General features: G+C 35.6%; 1 protein-coding gene across 1 annotated transcript in view; it reads left to right on the plus strand.

Moving 5' to 3' along the window:
* The window catches only part of UTRN (utrophin), a 463855-nt gene that overhangs the window by 315995 nt on the left and 121915 nt on the right, over positions 1-25945 (plus strand). The window contains exons 52-53 of the mRNA XM_074333962.1: positions 2203-2375; positions 12275-12431. Of these exons, the coding sequence (XP_074190063.1) occupies positions 2203-2375; positions 12275-12431 (330 nt within the window). The remainder of the gene's footprint in view (positions 1-2202; positions 2376-12274; positions 12432-25945) is intronic.

Raw genomic sequence — 25945 nt, forward strand, 5'->3', positions numbered from 1 at the left:
TTTAAACTCCATTTTAAACTTATATTATCATTAACGTATTATAATAGTTTCCACTTTTTTCCAGTTTTACTGAGAAATAATTGACATACCTCAATGTGTAAGTTTAAGGTATACAGCATGATGGTTTGATTTACAGATATTACGAAATGATTACCACTGTAGGTTCAGCTAACATGCATCTTCTCATATTGATATAATAAAAAGAAGAAAGAAAGAGAAAAAAATTTCTCTTTGTGATGTGAGTTTTTAGGATTTACTCTCTTAACACGTTGCGTACGGATCGCGAGAATCTTCACAAGGGATTTAAACCCGGCCATACGCAACGTGTTAACAACTTTTCTGTGTATCACATGGCAGTGCTCGTGTCATCATCACGTTACATCCCTAGTACTTACCTTATAACAGCTGGAAGTTTGTACCTTTCACCACCTTCCTCCAATTCCCCACACACCCCCTTCGCCTCTGGTAACCACAAGTCTGATTTCTTTTTCTAAGAGTTTATTTGTTTGTCTTTAGATTGCACTTATAAGTGAGATCATACAGTATTTGTCTTTCTCTGACTTATTTCACTTGGCATAATACTGTCAAGGTCCATCCATGTTGTCACAAATGGTAGGATTTCCTCAATTTTTATGGCTGAATAATATCCCCATGTACGTGTGTCCCGCAATTTCTTTATCCATTCATCCACCAATGGACGCTTAGGTTTTTCCCCATGTGTTGGCTCTTATAAATAATGCTGCCATAAACATGGTGGTAGAGCTATCTTTTCAAGTTAGTGTTTTTGTTTCCTTTGGATAGATTCCCAGAAATGAAATTGCTTCATAATTTCCACTTTTTTACTTTACAAACAATTGATGTGATAAACGTATTTTTACATAAATCTTCCTAGAATAGATAATTTCAACAGTTTTAAGACTTTTGATGTAGATTGCCACAATGCTTTCTCAAAGTCTGAACTGATTTTTATTATTAATTTATAATAATTCTTATTTTACTTAAATTGCACTAAAATTTACTTTATAAAAATAAAAATATTTTCCTATTTAATAAGAAAATTATTTTGACATTAGTTTTTCTTAATGAGGACAAGGATTTTCATGAAAATGTTCTTTTAAAATTTAGAAATAGATTGGAAGGATGAACTATTACTGAGTTTCTTTAAATGTAAAATAAAAAATATGTAACATTTTATTTTAGCAACTTCTGTAAATCTATATTTTAAGGGGAGTTTTGTCAATGTGCAAATGGGAGAAAGAATCTGTCTGGATTTTAAGTAAAGTTCAATGATTTGGCAATAATTGTATATAATTAAAAGTTTTTTATTGAATATGAAATACTAACATCTAACCAGCTGATGCATGAAATTTACATTACAATACATTGTTTTAAGAACTGGGGAATCAATGTATTGAACATTTGAATACTATTTTTTAAGTTTTTATTATATTTACTGAGGTGACATTGGTTAGTAAAATTATAGGTTTCAAGTGTGCATTTCTATAATATATCATCTATATAATGCATTGTGTGTTCACCACCCAGAGTCACTTCTTTCATCACCATATATTTGACCCCATTTACCCTCTTTTACCTCTCCCCAGCCCCCTTACCCTCTGGTAGCCACTAAACTATTGGCTGTGTCTATGAATTTTGTTTGTTTGTTTGTCTTGTCTGTTTATTGCTTTCGGTTTTATATCCTACATATGAGTGAAGTTATATGGTTCTTGAGTTTTTTCTGTCTGACTTATTTCACTTAGCACGATAATCTCAAAATCCATCCATGTTGCCGCCAATGGCAGTATTTCATTTTATGGCCGAGTAATATTCCATTGTATATATGTACCACATCTTTTTTATCCAATCACCTATTGAAGGACACTTTGGTTGTTTCCATGTTTTGGCCCCTGTGAATAATTCTGCAGTGAACATAGGGGTACATATATGTTTTCATAGGGGATAAATGTTTTCAGGTTTTTGGGGTAGATACCCCGAAGAGAGATTGCTGGCTATTATTTATAATGTAAGAATTGTGGAAACACTGAATTTGTTACCATTTAAGGTGAAATTAACTATTTCGCTTAAAAAAAAAAAGAACCCCATCTGTGGAATATAAAAAGTAAAGCTCTATATTGCAATCCCAAGAAACATTGACACTAATACCTAATATTGGCATTTTCTCTTTGCTTTTCCCTGTTTTAGGATATCCAGGCGGAAATTGATGCTCACAATGATATATTTAAAAGTATTGATGGAAATAGGCAGAAGATGGTAAAAGCTCTGGGAAATTCTGAAGAGGCTACTATGCTTCAGCATCGACTGGATGATATGAACCAAAGATGGAACGACTTAAAAGCAAAGTCTGCTAGCATCAGGTCAGAATAGTCAATATCAAAATAAAACTAATGGAGAAGGGGAGTTTTATGATTCATGTATATTATAAAGAGAACAAGAAGCCTTACTACCATGGTACTGCCTCAGAAATACTTTAAGATTTAAATGCAAAGACTGCTTATTTGAAGTTCTAGTTTTAGGCTCACTTATGTCCAGTGTTCTCTGCTAACGGTTTCTGATCTCAACTTTGCATATCATATTTTAAACCTGATAATACTAATAACAAGAATGTTAACCAACACCTGGTAATTACTGTTTGCCTTGAACAAGTACTGTGTTAGGATTTTTACAAACATGACTTTATTTAGTACTCAAAAAACCCTAGTCAGGTAAATAGTAAAATCCTTTCTTAACATGAGGAAACAGAGGCTAAATGAATATAAGGTACTTGCCAACTTTTTGAACTAAAATGTGCCACGCCAGGATTTGAATCTAGATCTTTTGGACTCTTGCAATGACCAAGTTTTGCTTCATCATGCTATCTGCTAGCCAATTTGAAGATATATTTATAGAAATTAAATATTGCTGATGGACACCAATGTGGAACGCTGATGAGTCATATAGGCGTTTAGAGAGATTAAAGATAAATAAGGATAAATCTGGGGACCAGAATGCTGAGTAGGAAAGGACCTTAGAAAAATCCCTCTTGTGGTAATTATTAATGTATTGAAAAATGTACAACCTTAAACCAAATGATCATAAATTTTACTCTTTACTAATTACATACTGGTCTTGGGCAAGTCACTTAGACTTGCTGAGCCTTCGTTTTGTCATTTACAAAATCAAAATATAAATACTTAATCCATATGATTGCTGTGAAGATTGAATGGGATAATCTGATAATTCCTTAATCTATGTAAAGGCTGTCCATTGTAGCATCTAGTTGTTTTTGTTTTGTTTTGTTTTGATTACGTAAAGGAACCTAGTGGATCTACTTCAAATGGTTTCTAGATTTCATGGAATGACTTATAGAGAGTGGAAATCTTCAATGATTATTTATTGTGAATTGATTCTTGTTAATGTTTTCTGAAGAGATGTCTTGAGAGGTGTTTTCTGAAGAGATGTCTTTTTATTCTTCTGGGGCTCATAGAGGGATATTTGCACTTCTTTTTACACTTAAAGAAAGAGGTGATATAGCATGACTATGGAAGCTTCTGTGTAAAGGTCGCATTGGAAATTATGTCAGCATCAGCCAACTACTCTTTTTTTTTTTAATAAGAGAGGAAATTATGGAGTATTATACAGTGAGAAAATATGCTTGTTTAAGGCTGAATTTTTAACTGGCCAGAAGCCATTGGGGTGCACATTTCTGTTCCTCATAAATATAAATAAAGAAAAAGATGTAAATGTTAGCACATTTACATAAATGTTAGTGAAAAACATTCACTGAGGTTCGAGCAAAACCAGCATCTAGTCTAATGAACTAAAAGCCAAGTGTCTGGCCCTGGTAAAGACTGCATGGGGTGCTGGAATTTTGAGTTTGGAAGATGAGTTCTTTCTGATAGAGTGTTTAATGAAGGCCTACATCATAAACAGATCATTCCGAATGGAAAGCTACGGACACAAAAATCTTTGGCATTTCATGGATGTTAGTGCCTAACCTATTAAGTCACATTTTTTTCTAACCTGGAAAGAAATAACTCATAAACTACAACTGGAATATTATCTTACAAATAACTTCATGTTATTTTTAGAAGATGGGAGGATGAAATCTTTGCCGGTGGACTTCTGCATCACAATAGATGATACTTTCCCGTAAGATTGTTGTTAATGTGAAAATGAATTATTAGCTGAAAATAATTTTTAGCTTCATTACCCACCTCTTGAGAGTCAGGCATTTATTCAAGCATTTAATAAGGACTTTTGTGTTAAAGGCATTGCTAATCATAAATAAGAAATGGCCCCTGCCCCTAGGGGATTCACAGTGCTAAGAGGAGGGAGTGGCTACTTTCATTTCAGAAGTTCATCAAAGGCTTCATGAAGGAGGCAGTTCCTGAATTGAATATTGAAAGATATATAGTTATTCCCCAGATGGACTGGGTGAGGACTGGAGAAGGGCATCTAAGAAGGAGGCTTGAAATACCACAGTGTTTTCATGGAATAGTTAAGAAGTTCAGTCTGGCTGAGAACAGAATTTGCTGTTGCTGTGGAGGGGACAGTTTGTGTCTAGAGAAAAAGGCAGAGAGAGAGGTAAGACACAAATCCTGGGACGCCTGTGCGTACCATGCTCCAGTCCACTGGTAATGGAATTTGAACACTTTTAGGTGACGTGGTTAGTGACATCCCAACAAAGAGTATCGCTCTTTCCTGGCTGGATCCTGAACAAATACGAAACAAAGAGTATGACCAAGAGAGAACAGCAGTGCCATGTGAGTTACAGACGGACGCCAGGTTGGAGGATGTAGCTTAAAGTGAAAGCTATTAATTTAACCTCAGATTTAGGCAGAATTACCAGCGGTCACTGGTCAAGGTGGCCTCTCACATGGGAAACCCTACATGGAAGAATAGAAAGAGCTGTCCCCACAGGCCTGTTCTCAAAAGGCGAGGGCAGGCTGAGCTAAGCACATCCAGTTATGCCCCAATGTTACCAATCTGATTCCTCAGGTCTCCTGGACAGGGAGGGAAAGAGTAACGGCGAGGAGAAGAGGCCAGAAGTGTGCTTCCTGAGAAAAATCCCTTCGTGAGGCCTAGGGGCAGGGAAGTGTTCTCATTAACAAATATGCAGAGGCAGCCTGTCTCCCAGCCACCTTTTTTCTTCAGTCCTTACTGAAAATGATGCCTGTAGAGCACACTGAATTTCTGCTCCTCTGCCCTTTCCTCTCATTCTTTTAAAGCACAGTCTCCCTTTACAACTGACTTCTATGGTGAACACATTTTCCTGTGTCCTTAATATTTCTGCAAGCTCTTCTACCACTTTTTTTTTTTATTATAATTGACAGCTGGCTTTCCCTTTAATTGCCTGCTTTGTTTAAAAACACTCATTAATAGAGTTTAATTTGCACATTTTCCTCACCTGGCAGCCAATGGGAATATCCTGCATATTTAACAACTGCTCTGGGTACCACACTGTCAGAATGCCAGCCATACACTTCCAGTATGGCACCCGCAGACACACTGGCTGAAAGGAACCTTGCCTCACAGGAAAAACAGGGAAAGGTGGCAGCCTCTTCACTATTTCTAAAGCATTGCCTCACCATCTGTCAAGAACTTCTTTTAGTTGTTAGTGAATGCATCCATTGTTCTACCTCGCACCATCTTATTTCTGCTTCCTCCTGCTCTGTAGGCACTCTTCTACATTAATCATTGATTGGAGCACCTGACTTCTTTTTTATTTTCTTTCTTTTCTTCAGCTGTCATTCTTGATGTTGATATCCATACTGATAACTTTTTCTGTTTTGACTTCCAAATTTCATTTTACTTCATCTATAAAAGCTTGTATCTCTTTTCTGTTTCTAAGTCCCATAGATCTGGCCATACCTGTGACTCAGTTAATGTCCCATGTCATTTTGGCATCCCGGAGATGATCGATCTCCAGAAGACCAACGGCAGATTGTTCTATAAAGCCCACATTTTATTTTACTACATTCCATCTGGCCATGTGCATCTGAATGCCACTGATTTTGCCATGTTTGATAGAGAAGAGCCCACTGTTGTATCAAATCAGAATTGTTTACAACATCATCGATAAATCAACTTTCCTTCACATTCAAGTTATGGATCTTATGAAGAGGGTACCTTCCTTCGTTACATTATATACCAGGACCATCTCTATACTATTATCTAAGTTTATTGTTTTGTCCTGTGTATATAATTCATTTACAATATTCTAACTAGATTGTTTAAAAATGTGCATCCTCTAATATTTTCAACTGTTGAATTCTTAGCTTTCTTTTTATTTTTGCTCGTCTTCCTGAACCTGCCAGTCTTTCTCCTAATCTTTGGTTGCTTAAGCCCTTCTTCTTTTCAGACTCCGTCAACTCCTTTGCCAAGCTTGGATTCCTTCATAAGCCATTTCAGTAACGTTGGGATCTTACATGTCCTCTCCACCTTGAATTTCCTGTCTGCTTTTCCAACCTCTGACACGCTAATGACCACACTTTCTCTATTTCCTGCTCGTAATTCTGGGCTGTTTAGTGTTCCACTTGAAAGTGAAAAATGATAATATTTCTTTACTATGATTTGACCCTTTACTTAGCATTGGTATTATGATTCTGAATGATTTTTTACCCTATTCACCACGCTGCCTATTTTTAAAAGGTTTTGATTCCTTTTTAGCTCCCAAACCTCTCTCCAAACTCCCTCTTGGCAGGTGGCATGCTTCATTTTTCAGAGAATGAGGCCATCTGATTAGTGCCCCTTTTGTGTGTTCTGTATTTCAAATTGTACTAAAGTTGGTACTGTCATAACAGGGGACATTTGCTCTAATTTATCATTATTTTTAGAAAAAGAGCACCTGCCAACATTCACACTAACAGCTAATATTCACTGAACATGCACATGCCAGACCTACAATAAGCACTTTACAGGGATTACCTCCTTTAACCATTGTGTATTATAATATGTGGCTCAGTATCTTGGGTTCATATCTTAAATATTATTTTGCAATCTTTTTGGATGACTGTGATTAAACTTTTGAAATATTAAAATCCAAGGTGCCAAATATTCTTTTGCAATCCCAAAACAATACGTACAATTGTTTATTAAACTTAGAACAACATAAGAGAAGATAACTAATGCTTTGAAACTTCAGCTAGAATATAGTCTCTTAGGAACTTTAACAGTATTTTTTCCTCCCTGGAAAAATGTGAATTGGAAATGTACTAACAAATTCAGTAATGAGGATCACATGGTTTAAATTTTTATATGACATTTATTTAATTTCAGATTATGTTAGTTAAATATCCACTTATCAGCTTAGTAATGTTGAGTATAGGTCGTTATTAACATATGGTTTCAAAGACCAGTGAAATTGTCAAATCTAATGAAAACAGGGTTCAAAGATAAAATTCTATCTTCCCATTTTTTTATGAGCCACTTAAAAATTCAGGAGACCTTTTAAAAAGCTGTTAGAGATTAACCTTTAACATCATCATTACATCTAATGTTATCACATTTTACAATGTCACTGACACCGCTTTTAACCTTAGGTAGTTGATTTTGCTAACCAGGTTGTAAAACTACTAAAATTTCCTTTCCCCAAATCTAATAGACAAAGATTCTGCTGCCCTCCTCTTTCTTTCTTCCTCAGGTTCAGTGCTTTCCAATGCAACATTCTGCAATGATGGAAATGTTCTGCTATGTCGGCACTGTTCAGTACGATAGCCACAAGCCATATATGGCGTGTTGAGCACTTGAAATGCAGCCAGTGTAACTGATGAACTTAATTTCAATTTTTATTTATTTTAATTAACTTGAATTTAGATTGAAATCGCTACATGTTACTGGTGGCTGCCATATTGGAAACCCAGCTTTGGTGTTCGTTCAGCACAAACTGAATTCTGAGGACTTCACATTTTTCTCCTAGTGGGTCTCAATTCTCATTCTGGGAGCAGGAATAATCCCCTTTTCAGGTTGCTGGTTATTTGTGCACTAACAAATGTCTTTTCTTTCATTGTAACTCAATATATAATCTATGGGTGTTACCATAAACTAAAAGGAAATTGCATTTCTCATAAGAATGCCAAATTTGACATTTAATTCTGTGCAGTCCTGACACAATAGGGAACAAGATGTTTTTGCTTGTCTTAATTTGGGTCATGATTTTCTTTGGGAGACTAACTTTCCAAATGTGTCTTTACTTGCCTGCAAAGATATATGGGCAGTTTCTATCTACCCTCTTAAGTGCTGCCCGGGATGAAAGTAATGTAGTGGAAAGAGCTTGGACTTTCGTTTGGATTCCCAATTCTCACCATGGCTTCCTGAGCAACTTTCTTCCTAGAGTTGTTATTAGGTTTCCTGTTTCAGAATACATTTGGTTTACTTGTCTTATACCTAACTTGACCCTAGAACTTTCTACCTAGTGCCAGATATCAAAGCAGGTGTTCCATAAATGTTTCTTTGTATTGAATAAATGAAAAATTGTATATTATTTTAACAAATGCTCCTCCTTACTCACTGACACTGCTTCCTCTCTTTTTCACATCTGGGAGAAGGACTAAAAACTGATTGGAAGAAACACTGAGAGGTAGAGGCTTCTGGTGATTTAAAATAAATATTAATGTGTAGCTTCTTCAGTAGTTCCTTTTCTACTATATTTAAATGATGGGGCATCATTTTTATGGATCTTTACGTTCTAACCAGTTTTTACATATTGTTATAAATAATTTGTCACTTAAAAGTGTTCAGACAGTTGTAAAATAAATTATTCAATCGAAAATGAGGTAATTTTTATAGAGCACATTGGGTAGAAGACATCATTCTAGATTAATAACACATTTAATGAAAGTATCTATTATTTTGCCCCCGTCAAGTACCCAAAGAATGAACTGAAGCAGGTGAAAGTTAGGGTAGTAATAAGTCAATTACCCAAAATATGAGTGCCCACAGGTATGTCAAATACAGAAATGTTTTAAGATTCTGAAAACATGATTGATGACTGGTTATAAAGTCTTGGGGAAATGTAAGCTTTAAAATGTTTAGAGTAAAATTGAGAAAGTACAGCTAATACCGTACAAAAATTTAAAGTTTCTTCTTGCAAAGTATTCAACCCATTACTGAAGAAAAGGCTTTCATCTTGAAAGATGAAAGAATTAAATTTAAACTAGAACACTGAAAGCTACTAGGGAAGCATGCATTTATTTGGGCATATGGTAGTAATCCACTAACCACATAGTTGTAATCTATTGGAGAATAACCAGAACAGAGTTTCCAGGCAAAGGTTTTGCCAGATCAGCTTGCTTTTTACTATGGAAAAAGAAGGCTGCAGAGAAGCACATATACCAATGTTATCTTTTTTATTTCAAAGTCACTTCAGTATCTCTCTTCAAAAAGTATTGCCTTCATCTTTATAAATAATCCTTTACATGCCAAATGCCATAGATTCGATGATCAATTTCATTATCTCTGTGCAGTCAAAAGAGTTAATTGCATTGAAAAAGACATTTGAATGCTCTTTAATACAATGAGTATGTAACTGGATTTCAAAGGAATGTCTAGTTTTGTTATTGATTAAAGAGGTAAGCTACAGACATTGAAGGTGCGGGATCAATTAATCTAAAATAAGAGTTCAAAGTGCAAAAGTGTTTTGCACACAGAGATACTCAAGCACTTCTTGATGGACTAAGGACCTCTGATTTCTAGCTTTTTGTTTGTTTGTTTTTACCTTTAAAAGTACCAGAAAGGAATTGCAACAGGTCAGTCAGATATACTTACAGCAAAATCACTTGTAACTGGCACTGAGAGTTTTCATTTAATATTATGTAATTGAAAGTATTTAGTTCTGCTCTATGACAAGTAAAGTAATTGTTTATCGGGGATAGGTAATTATATATTTGGCCTAAAATTAATCAATATGAAAACATGAAAGCTGGCAATCCAGCAGAATGTGAATGTCATTAAGGAACAATTTAGTACAGTACAGGGAATATAGTCAATAATGTTGTAATAACTATATGTGGTATCACATGGGTACTAGACCTGCTGGGGTGATCACTTTGTAAGGTATATAAATGTCTAATCACTGTTGTACACCTGAAACTAGTACAATATTTGATGTCAACTGGAATTGGAAAATAATTTAAAAAGACTTAAGTATAAAAAAGAGGCAACTCAAAAACAAGAATAATTTTGTAAATTGAGGTCAATTATAGCACCAGTAGAATGAATAGAAAGATTATAAATGCAAGAAAAGAAAATAGTATTTTTGATAATATGATTCTCCAAGAATGATAAAAAACCTCAAACTTCTTTCTGTATCTACAAATTATTTTTTATTTCATACCTAGTTTTTCTGAGTAAGACATGAATAAGATTTTAGTTTGTTTTCTGTTAGCCAGCTGACAGTGGCACTAGAACTAGATTGCAGGACAGTTGGCCTTTTGTATGTGACTGAATGCTAGTTCATAAAATTTTAGAGGTACATAGAACTTCAATTTTTTTTTCTTATAGTCAAGAATATTGACTGATAGGCTGTGGTCATTACTTTATGAATTAGAGATAAACTAGAAATCAATGATTTATAGTTGTTCTTCTGAAAATATTGTGAACTTTTAAACAAAGACTAGATATTGTTGAATGTCAGTTGCCGGGAGTACCAGCTAATGTGATCAATGGGAAAATACGTGTTTGAATTATCTAGAGCAGAGCTATCCGCTTTGAGACAGAGGCTCAGGTAGACCAGATGTCCAAAAAGGAAATCACTGGTAGGTCTGAGGGGTAGTACTGGCTGTGCCGGGTATCACTCAGTAAAACAGCAAATTTGTGGAAGTGGGGATCTTAATGCCAATGTCAGGGTGAGAGTTATTTGAGAGGATATGAAACCTGATCAACAGACGTTTCTTGCACCTGAAGTTGCCCCAGATCTTTCCTCAGCATAAGTCTTTAGTCTTTGGAAGCTGTTGTGTAACAAGGCTGATGTTTGTCTCTATCATCCTTGCCCCTTTCTATCTGAAAGGTTAAGGTAATTCCATTTTACACAGGTCAGTGCTTAAGTCCACATTCACAGTCTGTCCACTGGGATGGAGCAGGATTGAGTACACGCTGATTCCTAGAGTCTCTTCAGTTATTTCTGGCAGATCTATCTTTTCAAATATACCCCACGTGGTGTGGGCTTGAGAACAGATAATGGGCTTTCTCCAAAACTCTAACAAGAACAACTAGCTTTTGTTTACATTTCTATTCTCAAGGGCTTTTACTCCTAGTGGAACCTTCATCACCTCAAAATATATTTCCTAAACATGGTTTCCTGATTATGAAGTTCATAATTTAAGAATCTGTAGGGTCTTTTCTGTGCCCAAACCAGAAATTATTATTGAAACAAAGACACCCCACCTTTAAATCAGAGTATAAAGTATTGTAAGCAATGATTTTTGCTCAGTTGTTTTTTATTTGCAGTGGACATTTTTCACTGGACATCACTCAGCCTTAAGATAAATAGTGTTCTATCCAAGTAATGCCTTATTGTTTTCCAACTTATTGAGGTAAATGTTGGTGATGTTCTGCTTTCAGTGTAATTTATTTGGTTAAAAGAGAAATCAAGACATTTGTAATTTCCTTTCCTAAAAAGTTAACTAGCCTTTTTTGGACCTGTTGTAAATATTCAATTAGCACAAAAATTATGTGTTTACTATGTTCTCAGCAGTAATTACAGCTGGTATATATTTTTCTAAACATTGTATATACATATAATTTCTTTCTTCTCTCTATCCCTCTCCATGTATATAGATGAAATGAGAAAAAAAATATTTTGAGTGTGCATATATACTAGACATAAACTACTGAAACTTGTTTTTACAATTTTACATTATATCTTGGACATTCTTCTTGAAAGCCTCATATTTATGCCTTTGTGGTGTGGAGGTATACGTTTTAAATTTTGATAGGTATTACCAACATATCCTTTGAATTCAAAATAACTTTTTTCATGGGGAAAATTAGATATATGTGTGTATGTGTATATATATCTATATATATATGCATATATATCCACATATGTATATATATATGTTCTCTCTCTCTCTCTCTCTCTCTCTCTATATATATATCTATATATCTATATATCTATATATATATATAAAATTTATTATTATTATACAAAGAATCAGCCTCTTTATTGGATGTTAACATTAGTTGGTCATACAAGATTATTGCGCTAAAGGAAAGTATATAATTTTTCTGGATGTAATTCAAACTTCTAAATGTGGTCAGCATTATATCTCAACAGGGCCCATTTGGAGGCCAGTGCCGAGAAGTGGAACAGGTTGCTGACATCCTTAGAAGAACTGATCAAATGGCTGAATATGAAAGATGAAGAGCTTAAAAAACAAATGCCTATTGGAGGGGATGTTCCAGCCTTACAGCTCCAATATGATCATTGTAAAGTAAGTTGACAACATATGGTGGGTACCTCTTTAAATTAATTTTGAATTTTGGTGAGGGAAATACTCAAAATTCCCAATAAATATCTTAGTTGAACCAATTATCACAAGCTTTTTCCTCTCTGCTTCTAATTGTCAGTATTTAGGCTTTTACTTTAAATTGAATCCATTGCTTCCATTTGTTTCATATTAACTTTTCTCTTCACGTTTAACTATTTTTTTCAAACATTACAGATATCTCAAGTATAATATTACTTTTAGCTAATCATGAACTTTATCTAACTTTCCAACAGGTTTTACGATATTAATATATTGGGGAAATTTTTTTTACTGCAAGTTAATCTTAAATTCAGAAGTCATAGATTCATAAAGAATTAAACTCTCTTGTTAATAATAAATGAAAAAGAAAAAAGTAAGGATTTGAACGAGTAAGAAAATCGTGCAATAGACTTAAATCTTACAGCAAATGAAGACCATAGTAGTTAAGATCACTTTGTATTTTTTTCTGAACTTAGACCTTTTGTTGGAGTTACATTGTTATTCTGCTCAAATTTCTGTCTCCATGCAAATTTGTACTTTTATTCTAATAGGCAGATATGCTGAAATGTTTCCAACTGACTGTAAGTCTTAGATTCTGTATTATTTAAATTATTCACCTTATTAACTTTCTATTCATTTATTTAATATTCCCTCATACATATTTTCTCGTATGTTACATACTAGCTTGTTTTATTATATATTTTTTCTCTTCACATGCAATGCAAGTTCTCATTCTAAATCTGTACATGCTAATGTGATGTTAGAATTCTGTTCCCATTTGAAAAATGACAAACATGAACACATGCATCTTCTAAAGGAAAGTGTCATCTATGTAATAAGTTGCTTCAATGCAAAATAATAAGACCTTGACATTTATTTTATTTTGAACCCTTGTGACTACTTTATTCAAATTACCATTTGGGTAAATTTCCTTTTTCTACTTAAAAAGAGAATATGGTGAAACAATAGCTCTAAAATGAGGAAAAAGGAAGACACTATTGGTGTACAAATTAATAATAATAATGAATGATAATAATAATAAAAAGACTGATTTTAGAAAATTACACTTCATACTTTTTTAAACTTTCGCTTCTATTAGTTATTCACATATACTTTTTGTGGATTCAGATATGATTGACAAAACAGAGTAATACAAAGTTTTCTAAGTGCTCCATAAGGAATAAAATCTGCTTGTTACTGTGTACTACTATTTTTTGGAAAACTGAAATCTTGAGGTATGAAATAATCGTCCTAGTCTGGCCTTAGCAAATAAAGTGCATATAAGCGTTTCCAGTAAGTCCTGCCTATTTTCCAATCCCTCCCTCACAGCAAGGCCCCTTGTGTTTCGGTCTATCTTAGAGCACTTTATGCAGTTGTTTTTCAACCCTTTAGACCCAGTCATTCAGATAATAAAGGTAATACTGAGAGTGATGCAAGTATTTACTGAGTGCCTAATATTCACCAAGCACTATTCTAGGCAGTAGTGAATCAAAAATGAACGAGAAAAGGTCTTGCCTGATTCTGAGTATTAAGAGACAGACACTAGATAAGCAATAAATATATACTATGTCCCATGGTAATAAGTTCAATGAAAAACAATAAAACAAGATCAAGGAGAGAGCAGCAGAGGTGCTATTTTAAGTCAGGATAGTATCATCAAGAGGTGATTTTTGAGCAGAGACCCGAAGTAAATGAGGCAGTAAGCAGTGCTACTCTGTGGAGGAAAAAATCTTAGGGAAAAGGGGACAGAAAGACACGGGCCATAAAGGCTGTAATGTTCTGGGCATATTTGAGGAATACCATGGATACCAGCTTGGTTGAAGCTGTTTAGCCAAATAGAGACAGGGGTAGGAGATGAGGTCAAGGTGGGGGAGGGGTAAAGGATTCCGATCACATAGGCCCTTGAAAGCTCTTTGTCAGGGCTTTGGCTTTCACTCGGAACGACATGGGAAGCCATGCAAAGTTCTGATAATTATAGTGCTGTGATCTACTTATGTAATACTCGTTAAATTATGCAGAAGAGAATACAGAGAAGTTCAGGAATATATTTCAACAATCCAGGAGGGGGGTGGTGGGGACTTAGATAAGGGTGTAACAGTGAAGACAGTGAGAAATAGCTGGATTCTGAATATATTTTGAAAGAACCAACAGGATTTGCTGAAGCATTGGCTATGTGGGCTATGAGAGAAAGAGGAGTCATGGTGAGGAGTCAAAGGTGTTTGGACAAAGTAAAGGGAAGCGTGGAAGTGCCATTCAAAGAGCTGGACAAAGTGTTAGATGAGCAGTCTAGGGAGCAAATTCAAGAGTTCATCTTTTGACACTTTAAGCTTACGTTGTTTGTTAGGCATGTGAACATATAGGTCTGAAGTTGGGGGAAAGGTCAGGACTAGATCAAATTTAGGAGCATATATGTTAGTCATAGAATTGGATGAGATCATTTAGGGAGTCAAGAATTCCAAGACATGAGCCCTCAGGCACTCTAGTTTTAGAGGTTGGAAGGATGAGACGGAGAAGGCAAAGCCAAAATGGTAGAAGAACCAAGAGAGGATAGAGGCTTGGATACCAAAGAAATAAAGTGTTTCACGAAGGAGGGTACAGTCACAAGGATCGAATATCGCTGAGGATCGAATATCGCTGAGGATAAGAAGAGGTCAGAAAATTGACCATCTAAAGACAGTTGTTGACCTTGACAAGAGTCGTCTCAGTGGCATCATAAAGATGGAAGCCTAGTTGGAGTAGATTCAAGAAAGAGTATGAGTGGAAGTATAGTGAACTCTTTCAAGGATTTTTACAGCAAAGGAAACAGAATTGAGACAGGAGCTGGTGGGAGAATGTAGGGTTGAGTCCAGTAGTCCCCCCTTATCCATGGTGGATACATCCCAAGATCCCCTTTGGAGACCTGAAATCAGGGAAAGTGGCAAACCCTATATATACTATGCTTTTTCCTGTATACACATATGTATAATAAAGTTTAATTTATAAATAGACACAGTAAGAAATTTAACAACAATAGTAAAATAGAACAATTATAACAATATACTGCAATCGAAGTTATGTGAATGTGGCCTCTCACTCTCTCAAAATATTTTCCTATACTATACTCACCCTTCTTCTTGTGATGATGTGTGATGATAAAATGTGTTATTAAGTCAAAAATTTTTACCTTTTCACTTAAAGGAAGCACTTTATGGCTCCTCTTTGACATATTCGAATTGCCAGCATCACTATTCTTCTGCTTTGGGGCTGTTATTAAGTGAAATAAGAGTACTTGAATGCAATTACTGTGATGCCGTGACAGCCGATCTGATAACTGAGATGGCTACTAAGTGACTAATATACAGGTAGCATTTATGAGTGGATACACTGGACGAAGAGATGATTCACGTCCTGTGTGGGACAAAGTGGGATGGTGAGAGATTTCATCACACTATTCAGAATAATGTGCAATTTAAGATTTATGAATTGTTTTTATCTGGAATATTCCATTTAATATTTTCAAATTGCTGTTGGCTGCAGGTAACTGAAACCACAGAAAGTGAAACCTTGGATAAGGGGGGACGACTGTAATGGTTTTATAAAGATGGGAACTAATTCAACATTTTTCTATGCTGATGGGAATGATCCTGTAAAGTGGAAATTCAGCGATGCAGGAGGGAGGGTACATCTAGGAATGGTGGCAGGTGGGAGCCAGTGCACAAGAGGAGCCCTTGGGCTTAGGTAGCAGGGTAAAGAGTTCATCCACTTTCACAGGAAGGAATGTGGACTATTTGGGGATAGATGAAGGTAATTGGTAGATTTCGGCGTGGGAACATAGAGATGTTTTTTTAATTACCTCTATTTTCTCAGTGACATAAGAAGCAAAGCCCTCAACTGAATGTCAGAAGAAAGAAGAAGATGTAGAGACCTGAGGAGAGAGGAAGTAGAAAATGTAGTCTAGAAGTGGGGAGTTAATACACTAGAAATGTACAAGATCAGAGGGTGCCATGCAGGTCCCATGTGTGGTCACTGCTCATGAATTTATAGTAAGAACAACCAACGTGAATATTTGTCTTCATTCATGTTTAGTTGCTACAGTGAAGGTGAGGATTACTTGAAGAACTGAATTTACCTAAGCACATGTGATGGAAGAAGAGAAGGGCAAGGGAGTTATGTAAACATAAGGGAGTTCTGGTAATGATTGCACGTGGACTTGAAGCTGGGTGAGGGAAGAGGTGAGGATATGAGAGAGGTGAGGGACATTAAAATGGTGTTTGAAGTCAGTCAGTTGGACACTTCAGTGGGCTGAGGAATTGTTCAAATTTGGAAACTGAGGGGGGCGTAGCACATTCAGTAGAGAAAGCAGGTGGTGGTCTCAGAAGGGATGCTAGAAATCAAGTTTATGGAGTGGTGCAAAAAATTATCATTAATGGTAATATCTGGTGTCTTTTTGTGAAAATGAGCTATACAGGTAGGGTGGAGAGCAAGGTTCTTAGAGGAGAGCAGGTCAAGATGCTGAGACGCTGGGGTAGTGGAGGGATCGCTTATATGGATGATAAAATTACTGTGATCGTGAGACAGAGCCTGTTGTCAAAATGATGATTATAAGAAGGAAGGGTGATAGTATAGGTTGGGATTCTAACATAAAAATATTTTCACGTTCCTTTTAATCTTTGAGTCTTAACACTACTCAAAATACCCTTGTTTGGACATGGGGGGAAGGCACAGTATAGGTGGGGTATAGTTTAGCCCTGCTTTCTAAGTTTCCTGGTATCTGCTTCTACACTTTTCTCAGGTTACTTACTGTTACCTCTTTATCATAATTGTCATCACTTAGCACGTGGTGCCTGATTCAAACTATAATACTGCAGAGGGACGTTCCTTATCAATAAGTCAGGAGATTCAACAGTCTGTACTTCTTTAACTTTGTGAGTTACGTATTAGCTGGTTTATATGAATAACACTGAGTTTCTTGAGTATGAGGCTGGATTGCTTCTCATCTCATTGTTATATCCTTACTGGAAATGATTCTTTGTAGAGGTTCATGTTATTACATTGGTGCAAAAGTTATTGCGGTTTAAAAGGTTAAAGATAATTGTAAAAACCGCAATTTTGCACCAAGCTAATAATTCTCGGTTCTAGAATATGATACCTTTATTTTGGTCAATGATAGTCTGCCTCCTAATTTACCATGAGCTCAAACTATGGGCTTTCTTAATATTATATGTTATTAATGTGTTGACAAAAGCTTTATATTTAACTCTGAGAAGTAAGCAGGCTAAGATGCTAAGAGAAATAAATATGGAATAGATTTTAGAGTAAAGTTCCTGGAGAAATGTATGAATTTGCTAGGGCCACCATAACAAAGCATCATTGGGTGCCTTAAAAGCAAGATTGGGTGACTTAAACAACAGAAATTCATTTTCTCACAATTCTGGAGGTTAGAAGTTGGAGGTCAGTGTATCAGCACGATTGGTTTCTTCCGAGGCCTCCTCTCTCCTTGGCTTAGAGACTGCTATCTTCTCCCTTCTGTGTCTTCACGTGGTCTTCCCTCTGTGAGTATCTGTCTCAAATATGATAAATTCCCTTTTATAAGGACACCAGTCATTGGATTAGGGTCCACTTTAATATCCTCATTTAAACTAAATTATTTTCTTGAAGACCCTGTCTCCAAATACACTCTTACTCTGCCCAGCAACCTTCTTTTTCAGTTGTCAAGAGTAGTATTTCTAATTTATATAAAGTATTACAATTAGGGTGAATCACTATGTATTAGTACAATTAGGGCAATATTTAAAGATGTGACGACTACCTCTAATTGTAGTTAACCTTTCTTACTGAACTTTGCCAGCCATAATCAGTGAACAGTCTCACCGGAGCTGACTCTCAGCCTTGCCAATATTCTAACTTAAACATTATTTTCTAATTTAGCCTCAATCTTTTCTTAAAATCAAAATCTCTAATGGGTGTACTGTTGTTTACTCTGTCAGGGCAGCTTTTTCTTTCCTATGTCTTTAGAGATTTTTTTTCCCCTCTGCTTTCAGATTCTTTTTTTTTCTTATCAAGGGAAGTCTTTATTTAGTGTGTCTGTGTGTGCAACTTAGAATTATCAATTATTAGAACTGGAAGAGACTCAAGGAATAATTTAGTCCAATCCCCATCTTTTATAGTGGAAGGAAATGAGAGGCAGAGTATAGTTTAATGAAATCTGAGTTTTCATCCGTCCTTCCCTCTCTCACTTCCAACAAATACTTACCGTTTACCTACTATGTGTCTGGCAAATTCTAGGACTCCAGAAAGACACTGGTACAGAAAACAGACACAGCCCCTGTCTGCGTGGAACTTCCAGTCAAGGGAGAGCCTGTGTTTGCCCTTCTCAAACTCACAGTTCCTATTTCTTCTCTGTGCGGTGAGAAATCCTTTCCCACCAGGACTGTGGCTGAGCTGTGAACTGAGAGCATTGCTATCCCAAACCTATGGTTGTCTGCCTAACCATCCTTTTCACTAACCCCCAATTTTGGTCCCTTGGTTATAGTTCAAGCATGTGTTCAGTTCGTGTACACATTTATTTCCAATTATAGAATTCTTTTCAATTATAGCATGATGTGGCTTTAAACAGAACATGAAATAATTTAAAACTAATTTTTCACAGATACGTTTAGCATTAAATTTAGATGCCTTTTCCTTTAGCTTTGTCTATTATTACAAACTCTAATTTTTTTCTGACACTTTGCTATTTTAAGTAGTTAATTGTCATAACAAAGTTAAAAAGATATTTTTAACTCCAAAGAAGTCTAGCCTTACAGCTGAAAGTACATAGCTAGAATCAATCAAAATCAACCATAAATGGCTTGATACTAATATTAGACAAGATATATTATTCCCTAAAATTTTTTCATAGAGCAAGAGGGACCTTATATTTTATTTCTAAATCATTCTCTCATCTTACAGGTAGCTGTCTGAATTACTTTATTTTGAGCAACACAATACTATTTAGGGAAGTCAAGTTAATTTGATATGATCTCTCAATGCTAAATTAAAGCATTTAGAAATTACCACACAAGTCTTTAAAGATCAATTTAAAAAGCAGTACGTCCTTCTGTTGTGGACAAGACAAACACACGTCCATTAGATGCATCTGCGAGACACCTGTGCTGATGTGACATGAATAAGCACTTAAGTTTTATATTAAAATTCCAGTGACATCGTTATATATGAAGTAAAAACACCATAAGTGGATGTGGGTTACTGCATGCTGGAAAACCAGTAAGTGAATCAAAAGTTGCTTCTAGGATGTAAACTCTGATGTCAAAGAGTTAGGTGATGAATTTAAATAAAATAATTATAAGTAGACATCTGACTAACCTATATCCTCAGCACTGTATGTATTCACGTTGACTGAGACTTTTTTGGCTCTTCTCATTTGGCTAGTGGTACGTTATCCTCCATTCTGAGGCACCTTATTTTGGGCCTTTCTATACAAAGTTATTGAGCTTCGCACATGACCTTAGATAGACCTGGTTTCAATTCCCACCTCCTACACTCACTAGCTCTGTGATCTAGACTTTGGGTCATGTTGGCCAATCTCTTCAGGCCTGTTTCTGACCATCAGTATATAAACCACTTAGCATAGTGCATATAGTAAGTCCTCAATAGCAATAGCTGTTGGAGTTATTTGTTAAACTAGGACTTATATTTTCTAGTATTTTTTAAATTTTAGTTGCTCCAAGTTTGCATTTTTTATTTTTTCATAGATTCATTATGTTTGGGCACTATCTGTTTTGATATCATAACTTACATTTATTATTTTAGCCTGTTGGTAGCTTAAGAGATACCTCAGACTACTCAGGAAATGGGGTGAAGTCACTGGAACGACAGTATTTTTGAGAATTTATAGAGGATAAGATATGAGTCTAGAGACTGGGAGATGATTTATTTCTCGTCTTAATAAAAGAATACAGCTTATCATGGAAAAACCAAGCCCATAAAACATATCTGCATGCTGTGCCTTTAGTTAACTTATCACAGGTTAATAGACAAATTATAAATGTTTAACCATGACTCTAATTACCTTTAAAGGTAATATTTGAATATTACCATAATTTATAAGTAAAGAACATAATGAATATGCGTTATCTTACATTTGCATTTGCATGACTTTATGCTGGGTCTAGGCTTCTTGCACCATCACAGATAACTACAGTAAAATATTTTGGTATCAGATTAATTTGTGCAGTCACCTCAGGTACTTATGAGAACTCATATATTCTCAAAGTCTTCTGATTCCCACATACATTTCTATATTCTAGTCCTTTATATGTGCATCAATGATGTGATGACACTTTTCCATAACCATTATTTGATAATGGCAGTGCCAATTACTTCATCATCCAGCCAGCCAGCCAGCCACTGACACTTCAGTGAATGCCTTATAGGTTGAAATTGATGCTGAATATACATAGGGTAATAAGGCTCTGCCTCTGTACTTCAGTGACATATTTTAATAATTCCTTTACCTAAATGCTCTCTGCTTGTGGCTGTATCCAGAAGGAATATTGTAAATTTAAGTGTATAAGTGATGGCTCTGAAACTTCTAGTTAGAATGATACTGTAAGATCATGCTTCAAAGCATCTCGTCTGCTCAAACATCTAGGAATTATAGGTGAAATATCTTTTAAAACCCCAGAAAATCAAATATGGCAAAATTGGGCTCCAAAACATGACAATCCTTCTATAGGCCAGAAACAAAGCACAAAAGCGAAGTAGTTAGGGTTGATACTGCTGGAAAACTATAGCCATCCTGGGTGATGAGTAAGCAGAAAGCCCTGCAGCAAAGTCTCTGCTCCAAATCTCTGTGACACATTGAAATGAATGACTCATGGATTGGCATCCTTTCCTTCTATAATGTAAATGTCTCAGAAACTGATATATGAAACATCAGTGTATTTTTGACCCTTAATTAAATGCCTATACGTTCATGGATGTTTTTAACCAGTGACTCAGTACAGTATAGGTTTTCAGCAATAATAATAAACACTTTGTTCAATACTTTAACAACACAAACACATAGACACACTCATTAAATAATACTTAATAATAGTACTTAATAATAGTAATAATAATAATAATAATAATAACACTCAAGTCAAAGGGCCCTGACAGTAAAGTGTTTGGCAGGGGGCCGGGCACACAGTAAACACTCAGTAAAAAGTGATAGATACCTCTTTCCATAATAGCTGAGAATCTGTCTTGATAGTTTTGATCATTTTTGTTTGGTTGAAAATTGTCTAGGCTATATGAGTTGTTTTAATTTAATAAAAGCATAATATACCTGTTATTTACCATCTAGGGCAGCCCAGCAGAAGTAGCCCCCCATTAATATCTAGGATTCACTTATTACATTTACAAATATCAGTTTGTAAATAACACAATCATATTTTTTTCTTCTGGGTACATATTTAATTCCCTTGGTTATCAAAATAAACTACTACTTTAAAATATATAGTGTTTTAATGACTATTTTAGAATAAATGGATAAAGTTGAATTTTCCCATCCAATGAATTACATTTTTAGTATCATTTTTAAAGTTTCAGAGAAAGTGAGGTCACTTATATACAGCTTCAGTTTTGAGAGTGTGAGATTGTCATCCAATCAACAATTACTTGGAAAGTACCTACAGTGTATGTAGCGTTCACTTGTAATGTTATGGATTCACTTCAGTTAAATACATTAAGATTGGATAAAATTGCAGGTGCAGATTTTGCTGTCCAATTTTCACTTCATTTTCATACCAATGTAAATAGTAAGTCATGTAGGGACAGTTATCAGAGCTCTAACACCCTGTCTCTAATCGAATGCATGTTTGATTTTAGAAAAAGAAATCACCAAGAATAATTGCAAGTGTATGATTCGGGTATTATTTCTTGTAGTTTTGTCCATTTCCTTAGGAATACTGTCTTTTGCTCAACCCAGTATAATTCCTGTGTTCAAATCTCATATATGAATCAGGACATTAGGGCCTTAAACTGAATTGCCAAGATACATTAGCAGACTTTCTCATTAAAATTTCAAATTCTAACATTATCTTTAAAGCAGCAACACCCCACCATAAAATTTAATCTGTGTGTGAGTGTGTGTGTGTGTGTGTGTGTGTGTGTGTGTGTATGTTCCCCTACTAAAGCAATCTGAGACTCCCTCAGCAAACCTGTAATTTCAAGGTCTTGATGTGTTATGAGGTTACTTGAGGTGGGAAATTGGCCTTTTGCTAAAATTGCTTAAAATTAATTTCCAAGTTCCCTCCTACTTTGTCACCTACATTGGTTTCCTTCTTATCAAATATTGAATGCACAGTCCCCTAAGGTCTGTTAGTAAAGCTGTTACTTGTGTGCAGAACTGAAGCAGTAGTTCTCGAAGTGAGCCTGCACCTACCTGCCACAATCCATTTCATTGTGTGCAGTCAAATTTGTCTCCTAAGCTTGATAGGTGTACTTGGAACCTCACCTCAAAGAATTTATCCAAGTTTAGAGGGAGGAGCAAGGTAGCCTAATAACTGTCATTCTCTGGTGGTGAAATTAAGGGTAGAATACAAATGTAATCAAGAAACAGGTCTGCAAAACCAAGCGATACAGTCCACCACTTTATTCAACCCATTCCTAATGAACTGCCTCTGGGTATCTTTAGATCAGAGTCAATTTCGTTTATTTAGCAATTCACTTCTTCATTCCATGTTGAAACTTTTATGCTGCACCTGATGTTTGTCACATACTCTGCTAGGTACTGGGCGTATATCTGTTTATGACTATTTTTGCTGTCACAGATTTCACTGTCTAGCCGCAGAGATGGGATGGAAACCAGATAACGGTGGTACATATCACAAGCACTGTAATGTGAGCATGAACACAAGCCAGGGAGGCACAGATGAATCGTGATTATTTGTTCTTGGGAAGATTGGCTAAGGCTCCACAGAGCAAGTAGCTGATGAGCTAGAAAGAGACCATGGAATAAGAATTCACTACAGATTTTTGTAAAAACTTTTGGTGGGAAAATTCTCTAAATTAGCCATGGAATAGAGCCAGAGATGTTGCTTACCTCCCTTTTTGATTATACATAGAATAAGACTGAAAGAGAAAGAAAATACAAGTTCAGCACCTAATACAGTGCTTGGTAGTAGTAAATACCGAATATATTTGCTGGATAAAGAAATACATTAATGTGTGCATATATTTTTAAAAGCGTAGGTAAGGATACTGTTTTATTATTCTGAAAAGCTGGAGGATTTCTATCTTAGTGTTAGCATGCATACTTAGTATTCTGATTCAGGCATCATTATTTTATGTCAACGGGATGGAACCAAAATAAATTTATATATTAAATGTTCACTTAGGAACGTTAAACAAAACATCTAAAGAACTGTGAGGTTTTTTTTTTTAATTCCATCTGAATACTAATGAAAAGTCAGCCTGTTTTCTTTCCCCTTTTTCATGTAGTTTTATTAGTGCTATTAAATTTAATGACTCTTCTGCCCTTTTTTTGCTGTCATATTATAATGGCTTCAGATCCATATATGCTGATTTAGCTTTGAAAGCAAGTTGGGGAAAAGAGAAAATTACGTTTAACAGATTCTCCTTATGTTTGTATCATTTATTTTTTCCTGCTTGAATTCTCCCATAAGCAGTGTTTAGTTTAGTTTAGTTTAGTTTTGTTTTAAATCCAAATCTAAGGAAGCCTGCGGTACCAGCAATACTTCTGTTTGTTATAGGTCAGATGCCCTTCATCTAGAGCCACTTCCTGGGTATGCATCCCATGTGATCATGGTCACACAGGGCCCCACTCTCAGAAGGACCCTGCACTTGGTTTAATGCTCTACTGCCACCATCTTGAATTTCTGACCCCTGTTGAACAAGGGACCCTGCAATTTCACTTTGCACAGGGCTCTGCAAATTATGCAGCCAGACCTGCTTGCATCAAAAAGGAAAACATTAATGTACATGTTTTGACATACATAAAACAACACTTACAATAATGAAAGCTTCTGGAAACTTACTCTAAGCACCCTCTTTCTTCTCACATAAACCTTCCTGAGTCCCCTCTCTTCCTTACGTGCCCCTCATTGAGACTTATCATGTCTCTGTTTGTTAGTGTTGGCTGGATTATGATTAGTGCTTTATTTTCAGTCCTCCTTTTCCTGTTGACTGACTGACTATTGTGTTCTGTCTCTACTTGACTTTTAGGTCACTACCTTGTCCTGATTTTCTTCTCCTCCCACTGGTAGCTCCTTCTCAGTCTTCTTTGCTGGTTCCTCTTTTCTTTCTTAAACTCCTAAAATTGGGATGCACCGAGGGTCAGGCCATGCCAACTTCTCTAAAACCATTTTTCTGAACTTATCTGTCTCTTGGTATTACAAGCCTTCTATGTGCCAACCACTGCCAAATTTATATCTGTTTAAATGTTATCTTAATTGGGAATCTATTAGATGTCTCCAACTATATAATGTCCAAACTGAATCCCTAAACTTGCCCCTCAAACTTATTCTACCCGGTCTTCCTCATTTCAATTGATAGAATTCTATTCCTGTTGCTCGGTAAAAAATAATAATGACTTCAAGATTGTCTTTCTCTCATATTTAGTCTGTTAGGAGATCTTGTTGATTCTGTGTTCAAAATATAGAATCTGAATCTGACTACCAGCTCCTTGGGGACACAATTATCAGTCTCTGTTATTTTCAGCACAACAGCCAGAATATTCATACTCAAGTAAATCAAAACTCTGTAGTGGCTTCCTATCTAATTCAGAATAAAAGCCACAGTTCTCAGAATGATCTTTAAGACCCTAGGTGAGCTGAAGTTCCTCCCATTCACACCTTGCTCACCTCATTTTTACTGTTTTCTCTTTTGCACACTGGTTTCAGCCACTGTGGTCTCTTGATGTGCCTTCAGTCACAGCTCCATACTGTCTTCTATGCCTCGAATTCTCTTTCCCTGTTATCCACGTGATTAACTCCACTGTTTTCAAATGTTTGCTCTATGGCATCTTCCCAATGAATCCCACCCACACTTCTTGATTTGAATTGTAATCCCCTTCCCAGCATTCCTGGTCTCTCTTAACTTCTTTTATTTATTTCATTTTCCATAGCATTTATCATCTTCTAATATAACTACTTATTTGTCTTCTATTGTCTCCTTATCTATGCCTGGCACTCTAGATGTTTAAGAAATATTTGTTGAATGTTGAAGGAATGAAATATACCCGAAGATAACACGTTCTTTGGTATGAATGTTCCTTTTTCTCTTCGTCTCTCTATAATCCCTTTTTACTTATTCATGTGTGAAAGACTATTATATTTTGACAATATTTCTACTTTAAATAGCTGAATCTTTAATAAAGGTAATAGCTGACAGGAAAAATAAGCAACAATCTTTTCTCAAGAGCTAGACATAATTTCAATTACATGACATACATAAAGTTCTAAGAAAATTAAATAACACCATTATACTTTATGCTT

Source organism: Rhinolophus sinicus, linkage group LG05, assembly GCF_036562045.2.
Source record: "Rhinolophus sinicus isolate RSC01 linkage group LG05, ASM3656204v1, whole genome shotgun sequence".
NCBI classification, from domain to species: Eukaryota; Metazoa; Chordata; class Mammalia; order Chiroptera; family Rhinolophidae; genus Rhinolophus; species Rhinolophus sinicus.